Below are 23666 nucleotides of genomic sequence, written 5' to 3'. Positions count from 1 at the left end.
TCATTTTTCTGCCCCCTGGCTCGACCTCCAACCCCACCCCTTTGCCCTGCAGTGGCTATGGCTGGTGGCTGCAGATGGCTGTTCTGTGGGTAGGTATGATTGGTGGGTATCCCTGGTGGTTGCTCTCTCAGGAGAGGGAGGAGGAGGAGAGGGGCAGGGTGGACAGGGGGAGGAGGAGAAGGAGAGGAGGAGAGGGATGAAGGAGTGTAAGAGGAGGGGAGGAAGAGGAGGAAACGGGAGAGGGGGGAGGAGGAGGATGAAGAGAGGGGGGAGGAGGAGAAGAGGGAGGAGGAGTGGGGAGAGGAGGAGAGGGGTGAGGAGTGTGGGGGAGGAGGAGGGAAGAGGAGGAGAGGGAGGAGGAGTGTGGGGTTTTAGGAGAGGAGGAGGGGAGAGAAGAGTAGGAGGAGGAGGAAGAGAGGGGGCAGAGGGGAGGAGAAGTGGGGGAAGGCAGGGGGAGAGGGGGGAGGAGGAGAGGGGGTAGGAGGAGAAGGGGAGGAAGGGGAAGAGAAGTGAAGGGGAGGAGGAGGACGGAGGAGGAGAGGGATGAGGAGTGTGGGGGAGGAGAGGTGCTAGGAGAGGAAGGGGAGAGGGGGAGGAGGAGGAGAGGGAGGATTGAGAGGGAGGAGGAGAGGGATGAGAAGTGTGGGGGAGGAGGGGTGTTAGGAGAGGGAGGGGAGGGGTATTAGGAGAGGAGGAGGGGAGAGAAGAGGAGGAGGAGGAAGAGAGGGGGCAGGGGGGAGGAGGAGAGGGGGTGGGAGGTGAAGGAGAGGGATGAGGAGTGTGGGGGGGGGAGGAGAGGTGCTATGAGAAGAAGGGGAGAGGATTGGGAGGGAGGAGGAGAGGAGTGAGGAGTGTGGGGGAGAAGAGGTGTTAGGAGAGGGAGGAGGAGTGTGGGGGAGGAGGAGCAGAGGGGTGTTAGGAGAGGATGAGGGGGAGGAGGAGGAGAGGATGGGGGGAGGAGCAGGAGAGGGATGAGGAGTGAGGGGGAGAGGTGAGGTGTGGGAGGAGGAGTAGGAGGGAAGAGGAGTGAGAGGGAGGAGAGGAAGGAGGAGTGTGGGGGAGGAGGAGGAGGGGGATGAGGGGTGTGGGGGAGGAGAAGAGGGGTCAGGAGAGGTGTTATGAGGGGTGTTAGGAGAGGATGGGGGGAGAAGGAGAGGATGGGGGGGGAGGAGGAGAGGGATGAGGAGTGTGGGGGACAGGTGAGGGAGGAGGAGTGAAAGGGAGGAGAGGAATAAGAAGTGTGGGGGAGGAGGAGGAGAGGAGGGGTGTTAGGAGAGGAGGAGGAGAGGAATGAGGAGTGTGGGGGAGAGGAAAGGGAGGGAGGGAGGAGGAGGAGATGGATGAGGAGTGTGGGGTGGAGGAGTAAGAGGGAGGAAGGGTTGGTGGTGGAGGAGGAGAGGGATGAGGAGTGTGGGTGAGGAGGAGAGGGAGCAGGAGAGGTGTTAGGAGGAGGGGAGGAGGAGGAGTGTGGGGGTGTTAGGAGAAGAGGAGGGGGAGAGGAGGAGGAAGAGAGGGATGAGGACTGTGGGGAGGAGGAGAGGGATGAGGAGTGTGGGAGAGGGAGAGAGGGAGGAGGAGGGGAGAGGGGGAGGAGGGGTGTTAGGAGGAGAGGGATGAGGAGTGTGGGAGAGGGAGAGAGGGAGGAGGAGGGGAGAGGGGGAGGAGGGGTGTTAGGAGAGGAAGAGGGGGAGGAGGAGAGGGATGAGGGGTGTGGGGAGGAGGAGGGGGAGGTGTAAGGAGAGGAGGGGGTTAGGAGAGGAGGAGGGGGAGAGGAGGAGGAGAGGGATGAGGAGTGTGAGGGAGGAGGAGAGGGGGATGTGTGTGGAGAGGGGGGAAAGGATGAGGAGAGGAGGGGGAGAAGGGGTGTTAGGAGAGGAGGAGAGGGATGAGGAGTGTGAGGGAGGAGGAGAGGGGGGAGGTGTGTGGAGAGGGGGGAAAGGATGAGGAGAGGAGAGGGAGAAGGGGTGTTAGGAGAGGAGGAGGAGGAGAGGGATGAGGAGTGTGAGGGAGGAGGAGGGGGGGGAGGTTTGTGGAGAGGGGGGAAAGGATGAGGAGAGGAGGGGGAGAAGGGGTGTTAGGAGAGGAGGAGGAGGAGAGAGATGAGGAGTGTGAGGGAGGAGGAGAGGGGGGAGGTTTATGGAGAGGAGGGAAAGGATGAGGAGAGGAGGGGGAGAAGGGGTGTTAGGAGAGGAGGAGAGGGATGAGGAGTGAGGGGGGGAGGTGTGTGGAGAGGGGAGAAAGGATGAGGAGAGGAGGGGGAGAAGGGGTGTTATGAGAGAAGGAGAGGGATGAGGAGTGTGAGGGAGGAGGAGGGGGGGAGGTGTGTGGAGAGGGGGGAAAGGATGAGGAGAGGAGGGGGAGAAGGGGTGTTAGGAAAGGAGGAGAGGGATGAGGAGTGTGAGGAGGGGGGAGGCAGGGTGTGGGGGTGAGAGAGGGGTGGTTGAGGAGGAGAGGGAGAGGAGGGAGGGAGGGGAGAGGGTGTGGGGAAGGTGTGAGGAGGAGGGGGAGGGGTTTTAGGAGGAGGAGGAGGAGGAGGAGGAGGAGGGGAGAGGTGGAGTGTGGGGAAGGAGGGGGGCTCTTACATTCAGGCCATGTGTGGGACAATCATGACATCACACATGTGAGAAGTCTGAGGACAGATCCATACATACACACTATACACTAATACAGTGTAGTTGAAGTTCACTCACTGGGTTCTGCTCTGCAGACTGCATCCGATGACTCTGTCCAGTACAAACCCCCGCCTCCATGCCTCCAGATATCACCACTGACCAGGCACTGACTACTCCGATCGGCTGTAGTATGTCTGCACGTGAGTGACACCTTCCGCTGTACAGGAGAGGTGATAGAACACCGGGAGAGCTGGCCTCTGCAAGTGACACAGGGGGCAGGGTCAGGGGTCACATGATTAGACTCGGATATAAATCTCAGTCACTGAAATTCAGTGACTGAATCATGTATGGGCAGAGCTGGCAGTACTGAAAGAGACCAGAGACACAGGTCACTGGTATAATCATAGTGGCGCGCAGCAGCAGGGGATGTGTTTGTTTTCATTCTGTCAGCAGACTCAGGACATGTCCCCCAGTGCTGTGCTGCGCCTCTAATGATACTACAGGTGGACGGAGCGCCTGCCTGAGTATATGTAACATTCTGCAGGGGCGCCGGGCGGCATCCCCTGCATTATACAGCACCGCACCAGCACCGTACACTTACATAACACGGAGACTGGTGGGAGACAGGGATTAGAGAAACCAGCAGCCAGGCGCCCCAGGCAGCAGTGCGTCCTAGGCGATTGCCTAATTCGCCTAGTGGTAGCACCGGCCCTGTCCGTCTGTTCCCGAGTCTCAGACCCGGCTGGTCCGAGGCGCAGTAACTGAGGGAGGATTCAAGGTGTCCGGGTGTGCTCTCGGCTTGGAGAGGCGCCACGGCTTGTGGAAGTGACCGGGGGAGGACACTTCAGAGGAGGGCCGGCAAGTGGCATCCTGGGAAGTGCCTGGTTACTGAGTTGGCAAGGACATTGACAAATTCGCGCTTTTCTAGTACCATCGAGGAGACGGGAAACGTTCCAGGTACTGAGGAAAAGGTTCCTGTTCACCCTTAGTTACAACTTGTACACGTTCATAGGATTGCTTCAAGTTTTGAGTCAACGTGCTGACTGCCATGATCTCTGGCTAGAGATCTGTTCAGCCTTGAAGTACCCAGCTGCGAGTGGCTACTCTCTGGGTGGAATTAGAGACTTTACTAGACCTGCAGTTCAAGGTGCCTGAGTTCTTCACCCGTGCCCTCTGTTCCCCTGAGAGACTGTGTTATTGGATGCTACTACTGCAAAATAAAACCTTTGTTAAACGACTTTATCCGTGTCAGTGTTCAAGTCCTTGGGTATCAACCCTGGGAACCCCTAGACGTGGAAGAGCAGGCCAGGAGAAGGTAACTGGTAAGCCCAATAAGTCAAGACTCCCCAGCAAGGGTTCTGGCCGCTACAACAGTATTAAGCGAAGAGCCCTTTAATTATATATATATATATATATTTTTTTTATTCTTTATTTGAAAAAAAGTACAGAGATCACAACAACATTGTTTGTATTGTAGTTCACCTTGACGGGTCAGACCACGTAAACATACATCATGGAACAACTGGCAATATAAACATATAATCGTAGTTGGGTAGCAGACCTCCAGGTCGAGAAGCTAGCTCTATCCCGTATAGTTTTGGATGTTTTAACATCAATTTATTTTAAATAGAAAGGGAGATAGGTGCAACCCATGGGTCTAACAGCTCAAAAGAAGAACTAAGAAAGAAAGCAAAGTAGAAAAAGAGAAAGAAAAAAAAGGGGGGGGGGGGATTGGGGTGAGAGGGGGTAGGGGAAAGGAGCCTTCCTCCAGTCTCTCCATCCTCATTCCAGTACTCATCCCGGATTTCTCCATTCGCAGAAGAGTTATATCATCAGCCTTGCATGCTCCTCCGAATAGAAGAACTCCTGCCAATAGAACCATTTCTTGAGTAACTGCTCTCCGAGTCCCCTATCTGTGGCTACCAGGTCCTCCATTTTGTTAATATTGACTACTTTTTTCAACCAGACAGCCAGTCCCGGAGGCTCCGTCCGCTTCCAAAACAGGGGAATGCAACTTTTTGCTGCTGTGACCAGAAGAGGTAGGATGGATTTTCTGTATGCCTTGCTGCCTGTATAATGCAGTGGACCTCTGTCCAAAAGGGGGTCAGGGACCGACATGTCCAGAAAATGTGTTCTTATTCCGTGCATAATAGCTCAAAGGACATTAAGGTCCTCTCGAAGGGGGCCGGGGGGGGGGGGGGGGGGGCTGTGCTGCTATAAAGTGAGTTAGTTGGAGCTTTTGTCAGAAGGAAAGGTTCACTAAAAGAGGATCTTCCATGATGTTTTCCCTGGACATCCACTTTCCCAGGCAGAAGGCTGGATTACCGATTACTGGGGTAAGTGGTAAGGTGATGGGCACGATTGAGTGATAGCAAAAAGCTTTTTGGGAAATCCATCATGTCTCACCCAGCCACCCTTCTGCCAAGTCCGTAGGTCTTTTTTGATGTCCGTTAACAGGGGGGGGAGAAAGTTGAGAGAAAAGATATCCTCCGTCCTACAAGGCAGAAGGATGTCCAAGTATTTAATGTATGATCCTGTCCATTTAAAAGGGAAATCTATCCGTAGCAGAGGGTCCAGAGAGGCCGGCATGGAGACATTCAAAGCCTTAAATTTCTGGTAGTTAACCCTGAAGAAGGACAGCATTCCATACTTCTTCAGTTTCATCACCAAGTTCGGTATGGATATCAGGGGATTGGTTACGAACAATAATAGGTCATCAGCGAAAGCTGCAATTTTTGGGGATAAAGTGTGACTTAGGTGAAGTTAGGGTTGCCTCTCACCATACGGTGGAGGGTTCAAGATAAATATCAAGGGAGATAGGGGGCAGCCCTGCCTTGTCTCATTAGTTATCCCAAGGGGGGGGGGAGGTGGTCATTCACTTTTACTTGAGCTGAGGGTCGGGAGTAGATAGCTTGTATCCAGTTCATCATCTGCTGCCCTTGACCTACATGACAGAGGGTCTCAAACAGAAAGGGCCAATGCACCCTATTGAACGCCTTTTCGGCATCGGTCGAGAGGAGCAGCATCGGGGTCCTCCCCTGTTTTAGCAGCATGGAAAAGGTTAAGTGCCTTCGTGGTGTTGTCCCTCGCCTCCCTTGAGAGTACAAAACCCACCTGACCTGAGTGGATAAGCGTTGGGATAAACTCCGTCAAGCACATTGAGAGGACCTTAGTGAAGATCTTTAGGTCCAGGTTGAGGAGGGATATTGGTCTATAGTTTTGGCAGTGAAGAGGGTCTTTGCCCTGCTTAGGGATCACCATAATGAAGGCCCTTAGAATATCCTCAGGGGGAATCACTCCCTCCTTGGCATCGTTATATGCTGCTAGAAAATGTGGTATCAGAAGATGACCGAAGGTCTTGTAGTATGGGAGCGAGTATCCATCGGGGCCTTTTTGCAGTCGGACTATGGCACCTCGTCCCCAGAAAGAGGCACCTCCATCGCCATCAGTGCTTCGTCAGACAACCAAGGTAGGCCTGACTTTTGAATATAGTCACATATGGCTTCCCGTTCTAGGGACTTCTCTGGCTCAGAGGATTGGAGCGGCAAGTTGTACAGTGAGGTGTAATACTTGCGAAACCGGTCTACAATGGCATCAGTGGTATGCACCTTGGCATTACCATCCCCCATTAGTTCAGGAATAAAAGCTCGGGCATGTTGTGCTCTCAGAGCCCTCGTTAGTAGCATAATGCATTTGTCGCTGGGTTCGTAAAAAGTAAGTTTACATTTTGCGATAATGGTCTTGGCCCTGACCAAGGCCAGGGATCTCAGTTGGCTTCTCAGGATGGTGAAGTCCACCAGCACCCGGGAGGCTATCGATTATTAATTAGTGGCTTCCAGGGCCCTGATTTTGTCTAAAAGGTCGAGGGTTTGCTGGATTCTTGCCTTCTTGAGGCGGGAGCCAATCTTTATCAGGAGCCCTTTGATGGTGCACTTGTGGGCCTCCCAGAACATCAGGGGAGCACTGTCTGAGTCCGCACTGGAAGACAAAAAGCTTCTCAGTTCCCTGGATACTTTCTCCATGACCACAGGAATTTGGATCAAGGAGTCATTAAGCTTCCATTGCCATTGTTTGGGTACAGGGGGTAATAGATCTATATATACAAATACAGAGGCGTGGGCCGAGAAAGTAATGGATCCTATAGAGGCGGACTGCAAGGAGAGATTGAGGCAACATAAAGAGATCAATTCTGGTGTAGGACTCATGAGGGTGTGAGTAGGACATATAGTCCCTCTGGGTCGGGTTTAAAACCCTCCAGACATCCACCAGATGAAAGGCGTGGAAGTTCTTCTTCAGACGCTTAAGCGCTGCATAAGAAATCTGGGATGTTTGTCTGGATGCATCTAGAGAGGGGTCCATGGTGTTCATGTTGCCCCTCAGAATCACTGCTCCCTCTGCAAAGTCCTGTAACTTGGTCAGAGTGGATTCCAGGAATCCGATCTGGCCCGAGATGGGGAGGTATAGATTCACCAGTGTCACCAAGGGACTGTCCAAAGTCCCCTTCACAAAATGCGCACGCCCCTCATCATCACTCCACTGGTCCTGCAGCGCCCAAGGAGTCATGAAACGTATCAGTATACTAACCCCTTATGCCCCGTACACACGAGCGGACTTTTCGACATCCAAACTCCGACGGACTGAGTCCGGCGGACTATCCGCTCGTGTGTGGGCTGCAACGGACTTTAGCTTCGCAAAAGTCTGACGGACTTTAGAAATGAAGCATGCTTCAAATTTTCCCGACGGAACTCCGCCGGACCCGGTCCCCTTCGAAAAATTCGCTCGTGTGTGTGCTACTCCGACGGACTAAAACCGACGCTAGGGCAGCTATTGGCTACTGTCTATGAACTTCCTACGTCGAATCCAGTCGTACGTCATCACGTTCGACTCCGTCGGAGTTTGGTGTGATGGTGTGTGGTCAAGTCCGTTCGGTCGAAAAGTCCGCCAGAACTCCGGCGGAACTCCGCTAGAACTCCGTCGGAAGTCTGTCAGACTTAATCCCTCTCGTGTGTACGGGGCATAAGATTCGGATGAGCATCCATGGTAGGCAGCTGGGAAGTAGCGATCATGGAGTCTCGGTGTTCTATCTGCATGAAAATGAGTCTCCAGTAGGAAGCAGATGTGAGCTTTCATATGTCTCAGGTTAGGTAGCACCATAGTGCGTTTCTCTGGGGTGTTTAGCCCCTTCACATTAATAGACATTAGTCTAAGAGATTTTGAGGAGCCCATGGTCCAAGCAGGGACTGGAGGAATGAAAAAAAGAGGGGAGAGTAGATAGGATAGAGAGAAGAAAGAAGTAGGGTTACGCCTATGGCATAGTACACCTCTGGTGTGGTAGAGACCTAGTCTCAGTGCACCTCCAAGGCTCCATAACAAAGCCCTCAATGGAATGCTGCCCTATGTGGGGAAGGTGGTTAGATACAGCAGGGGTCAGGTGCTCCCTGTCCAGATCCAAACAGTTGAGAACTAATAATAAGGGTAAGGCAAACCAATAACTCTAACAGCTGGCATACTTTGTTCAAGGGCAGCCTGCCCTCCTGCAGATTAATACATCCACATCTGAAAGATAACGACACCAGGGGATCCCGGGGGGCCCGGTTCCAATCTAGAGGGATGGACTAACAGCAGACGGGGGTCAGTCCCCTCTTGAGTAATGGCATAACACATCAGCAACTAGCAGAATACAGACATTTCTGAGCTATAGAGAAGTAAAAGTTAAAACAGAAACAACATTGCCCCCATAGAGGATTTTCACCCCCCTGGGACACTGGTGACAAACTAGCTGTCCAGCCCAGCACTGGCTGCATTGTGGTTGAGGGGGCACACCTCCACTGAAGAGGCTGCCTTAAGGATGGGCCGCTCTGGATATCAGTTGGATCCGAGGGACCAACCCGATTACATGGTGGCCTCCCGGACACCCCAGGAGGTGCCTAGAAGACAGTAGTGCTGGGCTGGGGGTCCCATGTTAAAATCGAATACACTAGTCCCATTACAATGCATATCCCACCACAACCCACTACCCCACCCAACCACAGAGTATGCCATGGAAATTATGTCTGGCATAGCAAAGTGTGTTTATGATTTGGGGTATTTGGAGTTCGGTTCCCTCAAGCAGGGCTGGTCTCACCATTATTTGTAAGGCTGTAGTCTGTGGCCAGCTCCCCCTTAGTGGCTAATTTCCAGGTGGGTTGCGGGAACTCTGAAACCACCATAGCTGAAGCTAATCATAAATCCAGGGGTACCAGCCCCACAGCTCCTTCAGAGCATTCCCCGCTATGAGATGTTGGCAAATTTCTCACATAAGAGTACCCCCAATGGTGTGCTGGTAGCATAGAGCGTCAGACCTCCTTCGGGAGGTATTATGTTGTGATCACGGGGAGGACTATTCATTTTTCCAAGCATGTCACGGTGAGGAGCAGAGGGCAGTGGGGGGCATTGGGGGGGGACAACCTGGAGCTCCGAGTGGGACATAGGGGGACAATGGGTGAGCAGGGGGGTTTTGCAGACAACAGAAATCCATCCAGTGGGCAAGGGACAGGCTCATTCATATGTCTCTCATATGTCTCAGTTAGTCTACGCTGCTTGCCACTCATGTGAAGGCGTCTTTGGGGATCATGGCTCTGGGTCGCCCCTACCGATCGGAGTAGGGTCTCTACATCTGCATCTAGAAGAGCAGCACGAGAGGCCCGAAGGGGCTGCCTGAGGTACCGATCGGAGTTCTCTGCTTGGTAGAGGGCTCAGCCAGTCCCGCAGCGAGATTGGTTCCATCTCCAGGAAGTCAAACAGGTCCAGGTGTTCATCATGGTGACGTAAGGTGAGCAAATCATTCCCTTTGTGGATCGTCAGCTGACTAGGGAATCCCCAGCGATATGGCAGCTTGGCACGGCATAACACTTTGAGCAATGGCTTCAACATTGCTCTCCTCAATAGGGTTGCTCGGGACACATCTATACTGAGATGTGTGCCCCGTCAAAGTCCACTGGACCTTAAGCCGTGCCACTCTCATGATCTTCTCTTTTAGTCCGTAACGATGTAGGCAGCAGATTACATCGCGGGGCCTATCTACCTCCACTGGCTTGGGGCCGAGTGCCCTATATACCCCGTCAAACTCTGGTTGCTGGAGGGTCTCCATCCAAGACTTTGTGTAGAATTGCCCGAACAGTCTCTGTTAGGTTCTCTGGGCCAGACGCTTCGAGTAGTCCCCAGAGCTGCAGGTTTTGGCGGCGGCTCCAGTTCTCTAGGTCTTTGGCATGTAGTTGTACCTCTGCCAGCTAGTCTTGGTGCCTCCAGTGCTCCCGTTCCAGCTATACCACCCAGGTCTCCAATGCACCCAACAACACCTCCTCTGTGGTCAGCCAGTCGTCTAAGCCATGCACCTCTGTGCGAATCTCCTGGAGGTCCCGACGATGCTGTTCCTCCATTCTTAGCACCAGTGCCTCCATGTCTGATTTGGTGGGGAGAGCCCTTAACAGGGCTCGGATATCAGAGTCATCCCCTGATGGTTGTATGGAGAGTCCGGTGCTGGACTGGTTGCTGGGTGGGGAGTCTAGGAGGCCCGGGATCCCCATCAGGGATTGGGAACCCGAGTTCTGTGAGGCCGCCATTACAGCGGTGGGTGAGGATGAAGACCCGGCCGCGTCACGTGTTGCTTTGGTGTGGGCCTCTGGAGCTGCTCTGACTCTTTCTTTAAGAAACCGGTCAATCTGGGTAGCTGGAGTCGCCTTAGAAGATCCCCTGTACTTGCATCTCCTGCGGTAGCTCATGGCTGGAGATAAAAGTGCTGGAAAAGAGCATGACAGCCTTGATCACAGGATCTGGAGTCGGGAGCTTATGCAACAAGCGACTTCACTCCGCAATATCCAAGCCATGCCCCCCTACTTTTTATGACAAAGCTTTGCTAGGTAATACTGTAGTTATCACTTATAATTCCAAGGGGCATCCTTGGACAGCCAAATAATATAATATACATTTTTATTCTGAAAACCTGAACTTATCTAAAAATGTGAATGAATATTTAGATTCTTTATAAACCATAATGGTGATTGGCTTTTTTGTTTTTGAAAACATATAATATAACAGAAGAATAATAATATAAATATAAATAAATATAAAATATAAAAAAACATATAATAAAAACTTACAGCATTCAGAAACCCTTGAAACAGAGGAGCACTGTGAATACCACTATTGACATAACCACTGAAAGAAAAGCAGAAGAAAAGTGATGCAGTAACAGGTCATATTTTTGTATTTCTATATCCAGATATCATTACTTTCCTAAGTCCAAAAGTGTTAAATTATTCGTTTATATACTTTAACTGATAATTTTCACAATTTGTACACAATCAACAGTTTGTCAAGAGAGAAATGTATTTTAATTGAATAAGCATTGGTATAGAGCAGGGGTCTCAAACTGGTGGCCCTCCAGCTGTTGCAAAACTACAAGTCCCATGAGGCATTGCAAGGCTGACAGTTACCAGCATGACTCCCACAGGCAGAGGCATGATGGGATTTGTAGTTTCGCAGCAGCTGGAGGGCCGCCAGTTTGAGACCCCTGGTATAGAGACTAAGCAAGGATTGGCTAATTTATACAATAAATTTACTTGTGGCATCAACAACCAATAGGATTATGGAAAAGAATGCAATAATATTGAAAACATTAGAAAACATTGCTGTAGGTAAAAGAACAACACATTTACAAATAAAAAAAATCTATAGAAATAGTGTTACCATATAACAATTAACATTAATTAGTGTATTAAAACATTGCCATGTTCTGTCCAGTTGAACTGTATATTTGTAAATGACCATACACAAGTTGTATGATATGAAGAACCTCTTTAAATCCTAAAATGATCTTTGGAAATGTAATCCCTTCGACTTGATTTACAAACAGCTTTCAGGATTATGGGACCACAGTGTTTGACACAAATACACGACAAGAGGATTACATCCCTCTGCATCACTAAAGGTATCATCAACAGGAGGAAGGAGGTCCTGATTACCCTATATAGATCTAGAGTTAGACCTCATTTAGAATACTAATTACAATTCTGGATACTTGACTTACAAAGATACTTTGAACAAATTCAGAGATGGGCAACAAAAATGGTGCATGGTCTCAGACAAAAAAAAGTAAAAAAAAATAGAAACGAAAAAATAAAAAAAAGGGACAGACTAGATGAACAACTTGGTCTTTTTGTTCCATCACAGTTCTATGTTTTTCCTGGGATTGATTTATCAAGGCAAACAGACTCAGGGGCGTACCTAGAGCATTTGGCACCCGGGGCGGATCCTATATCTGGCACCCCCCCACCATAAAAATGTAAAAACACCCACCGTGTCCCCTGCATACCTCTGCATCCTTCAATATCTTTTTGTCACTACTGTGTACCCCCCCTCTCCACAACTGCACCTCTGGACCCCTTTAACCACTTGGGTACCGCGCTATTGCAAAATGACGGCAATAGCGCGGACCCACATTTCCGGGACTACGTCTATTGACGTCATCCCGGATACGAGCGGCCTGCGCGCCCCCTGAGGGGCGCGCGCGGCGCGCTCTGTGATCGGCGAGTCCGTGAGACTCGCCTGATCACCGATCTGTGTAAGGGGTCGATCCCGACCCCTTATCACGTGATCAGCTGTCAGCCAATGACAGCTGATCATGTGATAAAACGGAGCCGGTAATCGGCTAGAAAAAAAAAAAGCCGATCGCCGGCGGCCGTGTTCGGGACATCAGTCCCGATCACGGCCAGCAATTTAAGCGGACACCTGCCCCCTGCCAGTGCCCACCTGCCACCCGCAGTGCCATCCTGAAATAAAGTAAGTGCCCCCCTGTCAGTGCCACCCAGCAGTGCCCATAGTGCCCACAGTGCCACCCAGCAGTGCCCACAGTGCCACCCAGCAGTGCCCACAGTGCCACCCACAGTGCCACCCAGCAGTGCCACCCACAGTGCCACCCAAAATCTGCCTCAAAGGTGCTGCACCCCAGTGCCGCCCATCAGTGCCCAGCAGTGCCGCCCATCAGTGCCCAGCAGTGCCGCCCATCAGTGCCCAGCAGTGCCACCTATCAGAGCCACCTATCAGTGCCACCTATCAGTGCCCATCAGTCCCATCTATCTGTGGTACCTATCAGTGCCCATCCGTGCCACCCATCCGCGCCACTTATCCGTGCCACCCATCCGTGCCATCTTATCTGTGCCCATCTTTGCCCATCAGTGCCGCCTTATCTGTGCCCATCGGTGCCGCCTTATCTGTGCCTATTAGTGCCGCCTTAACTATGCCTATCAGTGCCCACCAGTGCAGCCTATCAGTGCCCACCAATGCAGCCCATCAGTGCCCACCAATGCAGCCCATCAGTGCCCACCAATGCAGCCTATCAGTGCCGCCTAATCAGCGCACTTCAATGAAGGAGAAAAATGACCCGTGTGCAAAATTTTATAACAAACTATTAAAACATGATTTTTTTTTTTTTTTTTTTGCATCTTTTTTTGTTTGTTTAGCAAAAAATAAAACTCCGTGCTGTAACTAAATACCACCAAAAGAAAGCTCTATTTGTGGGAAAAAAATGATAAAAATTTCATTTAGGTACAGTGTTGTATGCCCGCGCAATTGTCATTCAAAGTGCATCAGCGCTGAAAGCTGAAAATTGGTCTGGGACTGAGGGGGGTTTAAGTGCCCAGTAAGCAAGTGGTTAAATTACAAAGCACCCTGCACCTCTGGACCCCTTTACATTACACAGGACCTTGCACCTAAGGACCTCTTTACATTACACAACCCCCTGCACCTCTGGACCCCTTTACATTACACAGCAGCCTGCACCTCTGGACCCCTTTACATTACACAGCTCTTGTACCTCTGGACCCCTTTACATAACATAGCACCCTGAACCTCCTGACCCCTTTACATTACACAGCGCCCTGCACCTCTGGACCCCTTTACATTACACAGGACCTTGCGCCTAAGGACCTCTTTACATTACACAGCAGCCTGCACCTCTGGACCCCTTTACTTTACACAGCTCTTGTACCTCTGGAACCCTTTACATAACATAGCACCCTGAACCTCCTGACCCCTTTACATTACACAGCCCTTGTACCTATGGATCCCTTTACATTACACAGCACCCTGAACCTCTGGACCCCTTTACATTACACAGCACCCTGCACCTCTGCACCCCTTTACATTACACAGCCCCTCACAGCTCTGGACCCTCTGCATGTTACACAGATCCCCTACAGTGCAGACCCCCCTCCCTACCATACAGACCCCCATCTACAGTGTAGACCCCCCTACAGTACAGAATCCTCCCCTACAGTGCAGACCCTCCTACAGTACAGACCCCTCCACCCTATAGCGCAGACCCCCCCCCCCCCCTACAGTGCAGACCCTCCTACAGTACAGACCCACCCCCTACAGTACAGACTCCCCTACAGTACAGAATCCTCCTACAGTGCCAAATCTTCCCCTACAGTACAGACCCCCCCTACAGTGCAGGACCCCTTCTACAGTGCAGGACCCCCCTACAGTGCAGGACCCCCCTACAGTGCAGGAACCCTTCTACAGTGCAGGACCCCCTACAGTGCAGGACCCCTTCTACAGTGCAGGACCCCTTCTACAGTGCAGACCCCCCTACAGTGCAGACCCCCCTACAGTGCAGGACCCCTTCTACAGTGCAGGACCCCTTCTACAGTGCAGGACCCCCCTACAGTGCAGGAACCCTTCTACAGTGCAGGACCCCCTACAGTGCAGGACCCCTTCTACAGTGCAGGACTCCCCTACAGTGCAGACCCCCCTACAGTGCAGACCCCCTACAGTGCAGGACCCCCCTACAGTGCAGGACCCCCCCTACAGTGCAGGACCCCTTCTACAGTGCAGGACCCCTTCTACAGTGCAGGACTCCCCTACAGTGCAGACCCCCCTACAGTGCAGACCCCCTACAGTGCAGGACCCCCCTACAGTGCAGGACCCCTTCTACAGTGCAGGACCCCCCTACAGTGCAGGACCCCCCTACAGTGCAGGACCCCCCCTACAGTGCAGACCCCCTACAGTGCAGGACCCCTTCTACTGTGCAGGACCCCCCTACAGTGCAGGACCCCTTCTACAGTGCAGGACCCCCCTACAGTGCAGGACCCCCCTACCGTGCAGGACCCCTACAGTGCAGGACCCCTATAGTGCAGGACCCCTTCTACAGTGCAGGACCCCTTCTACAGTGCAGGACCCCCGTACAGTGCAGGACCCCCCTACAGTGCAGGACCCCTTCTACAGTGCAGGACCCCCCCTACAGTGCAGGACCCCCCCCCTACAGTGCAGACCCCCTACAGTGCAGGACCCCCCCACAGTGCAGGACCCCCCCTACAGTGCAGGACCCACCACAGTAAAGAACCCCCCTACAGTGCAGGACCCCTTCTACAGTGCAGGACCCCTTCTACAGTACAGGACCCCCCCTACAGTGCAGGACCCCCCTGCAGACCCCCCCTACAGTGCAGGACCCCCCTACAGTGCAGGACCCCTTCTACAGTGCAGGACCCCTTCTACAGTGCAGGACCCCCTACAGTGCAGACCCCCCTACAGTGCAGGACCCACCACAGTAAAGAACCCCCCTACAGTGCACAGCCTCCCCTAAGGACCCATAGTGTACCTGGAGCCCAAGGCAGCGGCATTGCAGGGTGGAGGTGCGAGCAGCACCCGAGTGAAGTGTCACCTGTCGGCTCAGTGATCCGGGACCGGGCGCAATAATCCCCTTCTCTCTGTGGTCACGTGACTCACGTCGCGCCGTTCTGATCAGTCTCGGGCAGCGGCTGTCACTCACAGCCGAGCAGAGTGAAGCCGCCTCCCACTCCTTGTCTACACAGTGCTGTGCATGGAGGAGGGGGAGGCGGCTTCACTCTGCTCGGCTGTGAGTGACAGCCGCTGCCCGAGACTGATCAGAACGGCAGCGCGACGCGACCACAGAGAGAAGGGGAGCCGGGTCCCGGATCACTGAGCCAGCAGATGTCACTCCACTCGGGTGCTGCTCGCACCCCCCCCCCCCTGCAATGCCGCCCACTGCTAGTGCCTCGGGCTCTCTCTGTGTGGGCTGCAAACCCGAGGCACGGCTGTCTGACACTTCAGTTGCGGAGGGGGGGGGCGCTGGCCTGACACCCCCCCCAGTGTGTGGCACCCGGGGCGGCACGCCCCCCCGCCCCCCCACTTAGTACGCCTCTGAACAGACTGTGCACTTTGCAAGTGCAGTTGCACTGATTTTCCCCAGAGCTTAGTCAATGTGGAGAAGCTTCACTTTGTAATATCGTGTGAATATCCATGTGAATCTGAATATCCAATCAGGTGCAAGGAAAAAAAACTGCATTTTTCTTGCACATGATTGAATGATGGAAATCGGCAGACCACATTCACTAAGCTTTGGGGGAACTCAGTGCAACTGCACTTGCCTTAGCTCTGCTGATTCCCATCATCCAATCATGTGCAAGCACAATGCCATTTTTTAAATTTTCCTTGTACCTGAATTGGTATTCTTTACAAAGTGAAGGTTCTCCGCATTTATTAAGCATTTGGGAACCAAAGTGCAACATGCACAGCCTAAATGCCTTCAGTTAATCAACCCATATTTAATCTACACAATCCAAACCCTGTGTTTACCTACCGCACCTAACCAATTGTTTTCTGCCCATACAACAATAGCAAAGAATCCTGATCCACTGAAACCAATATGACCCTGATTTATTAAGGATTGAGCATGTTAATTTTGGAAAGTGAATTTTTTCCTTAGTCACTGTGTTGAAAATTTACTTTGCAAAGGATATCCAACCCCACAAGGAAAATTAAAAGAAACTGCATGTTTGCCTGCATATGATTAAATAATTGAAGTCAAACAGCTTCCCATATGCACTAAGCTAAGTGGAAAATCCCTTGCAAAGTGAAATATTGCTTTTCAAAGTGACCATGCTCTATTCCTTTAATAAATCAACCTTTATGTACCTTTTGCACAATCAGGCCATGCAACAGAAAAAAATGCAAAAGTACCTTTTTTTCTGTTTCAAAGCAGTGGTTATATGATCTGTACAGTCCACTTTTCCTGTACTACTGTATGCAATAGGGCTGGACGAGGGAACATTATACAACTGAGAACTTTTGGCCTAGGGGAATAACACAACCAACTAGTCGTTTCATGGTAGGAATTGATTTCCATGGGCCAAAAATGTACAAAATAATATGCCATGGTGCCACATTAAATGGTGGATATGATCAAATGTGATGCACCTAAAGGACCACGTTTATTCAACATTAGCTTCCTTTGCAGCTCTTGGAATTCAATCATGACATCTCACAGCTGCAAAGGAAATCGATGATGAAAGACTTCCTTCAGTGATCGCAGATCTACAGAGTCAGCAAGTAGCTATATAATGCCGCCATTAATCGGTAAATACACTCTGTGGCTGTGATGGTGTAAGCAGAGGGGAGGCTACTAGAGAGCAGCGCTATTGTCAATCTAAGTTGTGCCACGGGTATTAGTAGAGACTAGAAGTACAGTAACAGCTGTATTTCCAGAAGTACATACTGTAGAATGTTGATTTTTTTGGACTGATAACTAAAAATAAATGAGCAATACTATGTAGAAAATGACCTTGTAACTTCTCAGTTGTTGTTAAAATCAGGGTCTTTGGAATACAACTTTAATGTCTGCATAAAATACAGCCTACTGCACTTCATTACTTCGTGTGGTACAAAGATGCAGAAAATCAGAATAATCTGTTTATGAAGAACATATAAAGACTGTCTTATCACCCTTCCTTAATAACATATTGGAGTAAGGGAGTCATTACTAAACAGGACATTGCAGGTACAGACCCTACAGATATGTTTGTACTTGTGAGGTATTTGTGAGTACTTGTGGATATCTCATAAGTCCCTCAAGATTATCCTAGCTATTGTAACACTAGAGTTTTCATTCTACTACCTGAAAACAAATCCATAATGAGAAACACTTACATTACATTAAATATTTCCAAATCTTATTTTCTGTAGAGTAAATATGTATATTAAAGTAAACCTGTCACAATCCTGGCAAATGCAAACTTAGAATATGATGAAAACATATGGCTGCATCTAAAGCTGTAGACAAATCTTGTCTGTTTGTCAGAGGCGGACTGACAACTCATGGGGCCCCCAGGCAATAGGAGATTATGGGGCCCCCAGGTAATCAGAGTTTCTATTGGCTGAGAAGGAACTGGAGAGGTGGGGTAGCTATAATCTCTGGATTTTTAGACCAAAAGGATGTCGGTAAGGGACATTTCAGAGACAGATATAAAAAAAACAGATTTTTACATACTGTCCCTGGTTTTACTGAGGCTGGCAACCCTGATGGGGCCCCCTAGTGGCCCGGGGGCCCTCGGGCAGTGCCAAAGTGGCCAAATGGTCAGTCCGCCCCTGCTGTTTGTGTAACAGTTGAACTTGTATATATCTCTGGATCTATTGATTGTTTTGCCATACAGTTTTCCCTCTGCTTTTATGTTGAATGTTCAGTTTGCTTTGACTTTTGTGGCAGGAATACTTTAAGAACCAGACAGCACAAAGATGCTGGTTTTAGAAATCGAATTCCATAGTAACCCATATTTTGGCTTAGGCCAGCCATAGATGGAGCTATTTTTTTTTTCCTGCACAGTCAGTGTTAATGGGGGAATCCCTTCCATGGTACCATTGTGTTCTCCCCGGGTGGGAGCTGTCCCTGCTGGGAGAACACAGTGATTATTGCTAGCAGCTATATAATTGCATATAAAATCTGACAGTTTGGTTGTACTCAAGTTGATAGATTGTAGGTACATTAGGTATATTCAGCCTGCACAAAAGGAAGTTTTGCAGCTTTGCAGTCAATACCTTTGAAGACTACAATACTGGTTCACTCTGCAAAGGAATGTTCCCTTAGCTTAGTGAATGTGGTGAAACTTTACTTTGCAAAAAAAACAAACAATCACACGATAGAAAAAAAAACCTGTATTTTTGTTTGCACATGACTGGATGCACATTATTGAAGAGAGGGGAAGTGAGAAAGAGAGAGAGTGGTGAGAGAGGAGGGGATGAGAGTGAGAGGGGGTGGAAAAGAGGGTAGGTGCTGGTGAGGATGAGAGAGAGGGTGCTGAGAGAGGGAGGGTGAGAGAAAGGGAAAGAGAGAGAGGGTGATTGTGGGGGGGGGGGGGGGTGAGAGAGAGGGTGGTGAGAGAGAGGGAGGATGAGAGGGGATGAGGGAGGGGGTGAGAGAGAGGAGGGGATGAGAGAGGGGGTGAGAGTGGTGAGAGAGAGATACAGGAGTGAGAGAGATGTGGGTGAGAGAGAGAGGGGTGCGCCTGTGTAGCGCCTGAAAAAAACCGGCCCCTTTCACTCCAGTGTGAAAGCCGGAGGGCTTTCACACTGGGGCGGTGCGCTAGCAGGACAGTGAAAAAAGTCCTGCTAGCCGCATCTTTGGAGCGGTGAAGGAGCGGTGTATTCACCGCTCCTAAACCGCTCCTACCCATTGAAATCAATGGGACAGCGCGGCAATACCGCCGGCAAAGCGCCGCTGCAGCGGCGCTTTAGGGGCGGGTTTAACCCTTTTTCGGCCGCTAGCGGGGGTTAAAACCACCCCGCTAGCGCCCGCAGACCGCCGCTAAAACGACGGTAAAGCGCCGCTAAAAATAGCGGCACTTTACCGCCGACGCCCGCACCGCCCCAGTGTGAAAGCAGCCTCAAGCATAGTGATAAAAATATAAATACAGTGCTCCCAAACAAAAACCCATAATAAGTGATAACAAAAAAATAAAGTCCATATGAAACTGTGAAGGTGCTTCACAAATAGTGTGAAAAAATGCAGGGAATGCTTCTCATCTGGTGTGCAGAAAGTGCAGAGAAAAAAATTAGCAGAAATTTTTTTCAGGTGCACCAAGACACCCCACATGTGTCCCCATTCACCAAATCACAATGATACCCAGCTTTTCAGTCTGGGAGTCAGTATAGGCTTATAGCAATATCCAGAAAGTGTTGCAGGATGGCAGATTCACTGATGAGATGATAAACAATCCTTCAACGTTAATACTCAGCCATACAAAAACAGTTATGAGTTATGTCTTATGTCTTATGGCCAACAGGAAACATTATTCCCTTGAGAATTAAGCAGTTGTTTAATAGTACAAAGGTGGTTTATGTTTAATTGTGCAAGTCTGCAGATCAGACTTTATTTGGCACTGTAGCTCTGCATTTATTTCCTTTGCTTAATGAGTTGTGCAAGGTCTGAACATGAGCCAGACATAACACAGCAAGTGCATGTACACAGGCAGAACTCTACTCTTCTATAATACCATGCTATGGCAGAAGTCATTTAACATCACTCTGCTACATAATCATTTAGTTCCTTACAGCCACTCTTTGTGGCTGTATTTTAGAAACCTTTAGGGCTCATTCACAAGGGTAGAAATAATGCTACATGAATGCACACTGCTCATAGTTTTATGCACATCTAAATTCAGCACTATAGCAATTAATAACAGATACACACAGATGCACCTACCTGTAAAAATGTGTGCTGGGCAGAAAAAAGTAGGACATCTTTGCGTCCAGGGCTGCACAGATCTGCAGAGTTCACAAGTGAATGCACATAAATGAGCCTAAATGTGTACGTGCGTAAATACAGTATGTAGCCATTCAGTTGAATAAAAGAATTGTACACATCTAAATGCTGTACGCATCTAAACATATCTAAATGCAAGTATTGCATATTTTCGTCAGCAAGAACCTGCACCATTTGTTTCATAACAAACTAATTTTCGGATAAAATTCGTCATATTTGTTCATTCAGGATCATCCGAATGAACAGAAGTCTCTTTTGACCAATGTGTAGGAAAACGAATTATCAGAAATAGCAAAAATTCAAAAGAATGCAAACCCAAAATAATGAAAATTCGAGAGAATGAAAATCCAAAAATACAAAAATGCAAAAACTATTCAATTACAATTTAACAAATGGATTACATTCGGATAATTGAGTTTTTCATATTTTCGTTATTTCCGACCATTCGTTATCACTGGATATAAAGAAATAGTTGATGGTGCATTCGTATTCATTTTTCTTTTGGATATATTCAGATTCATTAGATTTTTGGATAGGCAGTGTTAGTGTTTATTCTCTGGCCAATGAGCTTGTCCCTTATTCCCTTGTGTATTTTTTTGTGTCAGACTGCATTCCATCCAGAGTCCAGACAGGGTGTGGTGGGTCGGTGGCACTGTTTTGTTGGATTTGTGAGTTTCTCGTGGCACAGAGTGAGAGATGAATTATGAAGGGTCCAAGCCCTGAAGTAACAAATGCTGTAGCTAAACAAATGGAACATAACGAATACAAATGCATCCGAAGTTATGAATGATCTGAAGTAACAAATGCTCCATCCAAACGAATGGAACAGAACAAATACGAATGCATCCAAAGTTACAAATGAACCGAAGAAACAAAGGCCATATCTAAATGGAATTGAATGCATCAGAAGTTATGAATTATCCAAAGTAAGGAATACCGTATCTAAACAAATGGAACAGAATGAATACGAATGCATCCAAAGTTACAAATGATCCGTAGTAATGAATGCCGATCATAATGAATGATCTGATAAACGAAAAACAAACAATAAAACGAAGAGGAAACAAAACAAATTTTTAGGTAGTGCACGTCTAGTGAATAGACCCTTTCCCCCCTTTCTCTAAGTTTTTCATTAGCATGCACCTCTGAATGCTGATGTGAATTCACCTTATATTTTTAACATGTTTTCCTGCTTTACATACCTTTTTTATCTTGCACTTCCTACTTTCCCTGAAAGCAGTGGTGATATAGCCTTGGTCTCACAGAATGTCACCATTGCCATTAAGGAAATCCCTACTGAATCTGTGAGATCTGGCAGTATTGTCATACTGGGCATGCGTAGGCTGAAGCACATGATGTCATGCACTTCAACTTGTGCATGTGCCATATCAAATTATGTTTATTTGCTGGGGGAAAAAAAGCTTACCCCCCAAGATCTCAGGAAAGGGATTTTTCCCCAGCAGATGCCAGTAGTGTCGTATGGTACATGCATGAGAAGAAGCGTATGATGTCAAGCACTTCATTTTGCGCATACCCAGTATCATGCACATTTCAAGAATGGAGTCACAGGAACAGGGACCCATGCAGCACAAAGGTAGGACAAAAATAGGTAAGTATGAAGAACAAGTCACAGGGATATAGGTAAATTTGATTGTTTATTTCCTCCCTATTCAGGTATGCAGGTTTATAGAGTAAGGATTGGTGAAGGAAGGTCCTCTTTACCATCAAGCTACAATGGCAGCAGAACCACTTTTGGGAAATACACATCTTTGCTACACACTTCCATTGTTTCAGAAAAACACAATCAGCTTTTCACATGCAAAAGATACATTCTTTGTAGAATATATTGTATTAGCCAGAATGTTAGACTGGATATTCTGGAAGGCAAAGGAACAATGGGTGAAGATTGAATAGTCTCTCATAGGTCAAAATTTAGGTGTAATGTTGTGAACATAAAAAGAGAATAGCCTAAAGGTTAATCAACAATTCCCACCTGGACTAGAAAAACAAACCTTTTATGTCTGAAGGATGGATAGACTTTTAAGTATACACTGTGTGATGAAGGGCTCTTTCTTGCTCAGCTTTTCAGAATTCAGGGCAAAATGGGGATGTAGTATATTAGACTACTAGAGACAACACCAAATTGAGATGACTATGGTATTAACTATGGCATGAACCTGCTATACCAATAACCCCACCCTTCCCTCTAATGACTACACAACACTGAAATGGAGTAAATTGGCCATAGCAGCCATTTTATTAACCAAATATAAATCTCAAATAAATTATCATAATAATTAACATAATAACCTTTCAAACATAACATCCAGTTTATTCACTAAAATGGAGCATAAATCATGTAGGGAAAAGAAACAGACAAGGCTCCTATCACTGGCTCCTCCGGTCACCCAACTCGAGGGCTTTTTCCAACTCCACCCACAGTTTATGTGCCAACAGTGGATGTCAATCATTTCTTTAGAAATGGCGCAGTCCAAAAAAAAAATGAACCCTCTACCATGTAGTTACCACTTGTACAGTTCTCTTTTTCCTTTTTCCGTTGCAAGAGGTAATGGCAAATCCCGGACTATGAGTTCCTACATGTAGCACTCTCCCCCGAAAGAGCTGCTGGTTTTATTGGGCTTACCGTTACCTTCTTGAGCTTGTGTGCATCTAGGGGTTTCCCGAGGTAGATGGCCCAAAGAATTGTAGAAACTGACACTGGATCCACTTTTTGGGATATTTATTTGAAAAGGTAGACAAACCGTCTCTCAATGAAGAGTAGAGGGTTTAGGTAAGAAGTTCAGGTACTCTTGGAACTGCAAACGATAGAAAGTCTCTTACTATAGAAATCCAGAGAATCACTGTTCACAACTGGATTCTCACAGCTACCGGATAGACCTCCCCTCACTAGGCCTAGCAGCCGATAGAGTGTTTAAGTAAAGCAAAGTCTCTGCCACAGACTTGGATGTAGAGCACTTGAACAAAGTCTCTGCCACAGACTTGGATGTAGAACACTTGAACAAAGTCTCTGCCACAGACTTGGATGTAGAACACTTGAACAAAGTCTCTGCCACAGATTTGGATGTAGAACACTTGAACAAAGTCTCTGCCACAGACTTGAATGTAACTGAGGGACGTAGGTAAATTTAGAGAGCTATCATACGGTACTAGTATCTCGCAGCTGGTTCGGCGATACCGTGTGAGTGTAGATCCTTTAGTGTCCTTCAACTTAGCCTCCAGGCTCCTTCTGAGAAGCCAGCCTTATGCATGGCCTTCTCCCAAAGAATCCTCCCCTGGGTGCTTCTCCAGTTGCTGGGCCTCTCTACAGATGAGACGGCACCAGACCACCTTTGAATCCTCTCAGTTACTTTGACTTGGGCTATCCAGCCCCGAGACTCAAAATTGGGTGGATCTGCACCCCAGGCCATGAGGGCCATGGGGGCTGGTCAGGAGGACCAGGA

The 23666-nt window shown here is 48.9% G+C and overlaps 1 protein-coding gene across 1 annotated transcript in view; it reads right to left on the bottom strand.

The window, feature by feature from the left end:
* Nucleotides 1-23666, bottom strand: part of LOC143984158 (uncharacterized) — a 160637-nt gene that overhangs the window by 88797 nt on the left and 48174 nt on the right. Inside the window, exon 2 of the mRNA XM_077484464.1 lies at nt 10751-10808. Within this exon, the coding sequence (XP_077340590.1) occupies nt 10751-10808 (58 nt within the window). The remainder of the gene's footprint in view (nt 1-10750; nt 10809-23666) is intronic.

Source organism: Lithobates pipiens, unplaced genomic scaffold (assembly GCF_037356315.1).
Source record: "Lithobates pipiens isolate NorthernLeopardFrog02 unplaced genomic scaffold, aLitPip1_a1.2 Scaffold_16, whole genome shotgun sequence".
Classification (NCBI taxonomy): domain Eukaryota; kingdom Metazoa; phylum Chordata; class Amphibia; order Anura; family Ranidae; genus Lithobates; species Lithobates pipiens.
This window is presented reverse-complemented; position numbering and strand designations above follow the sequence as displayed.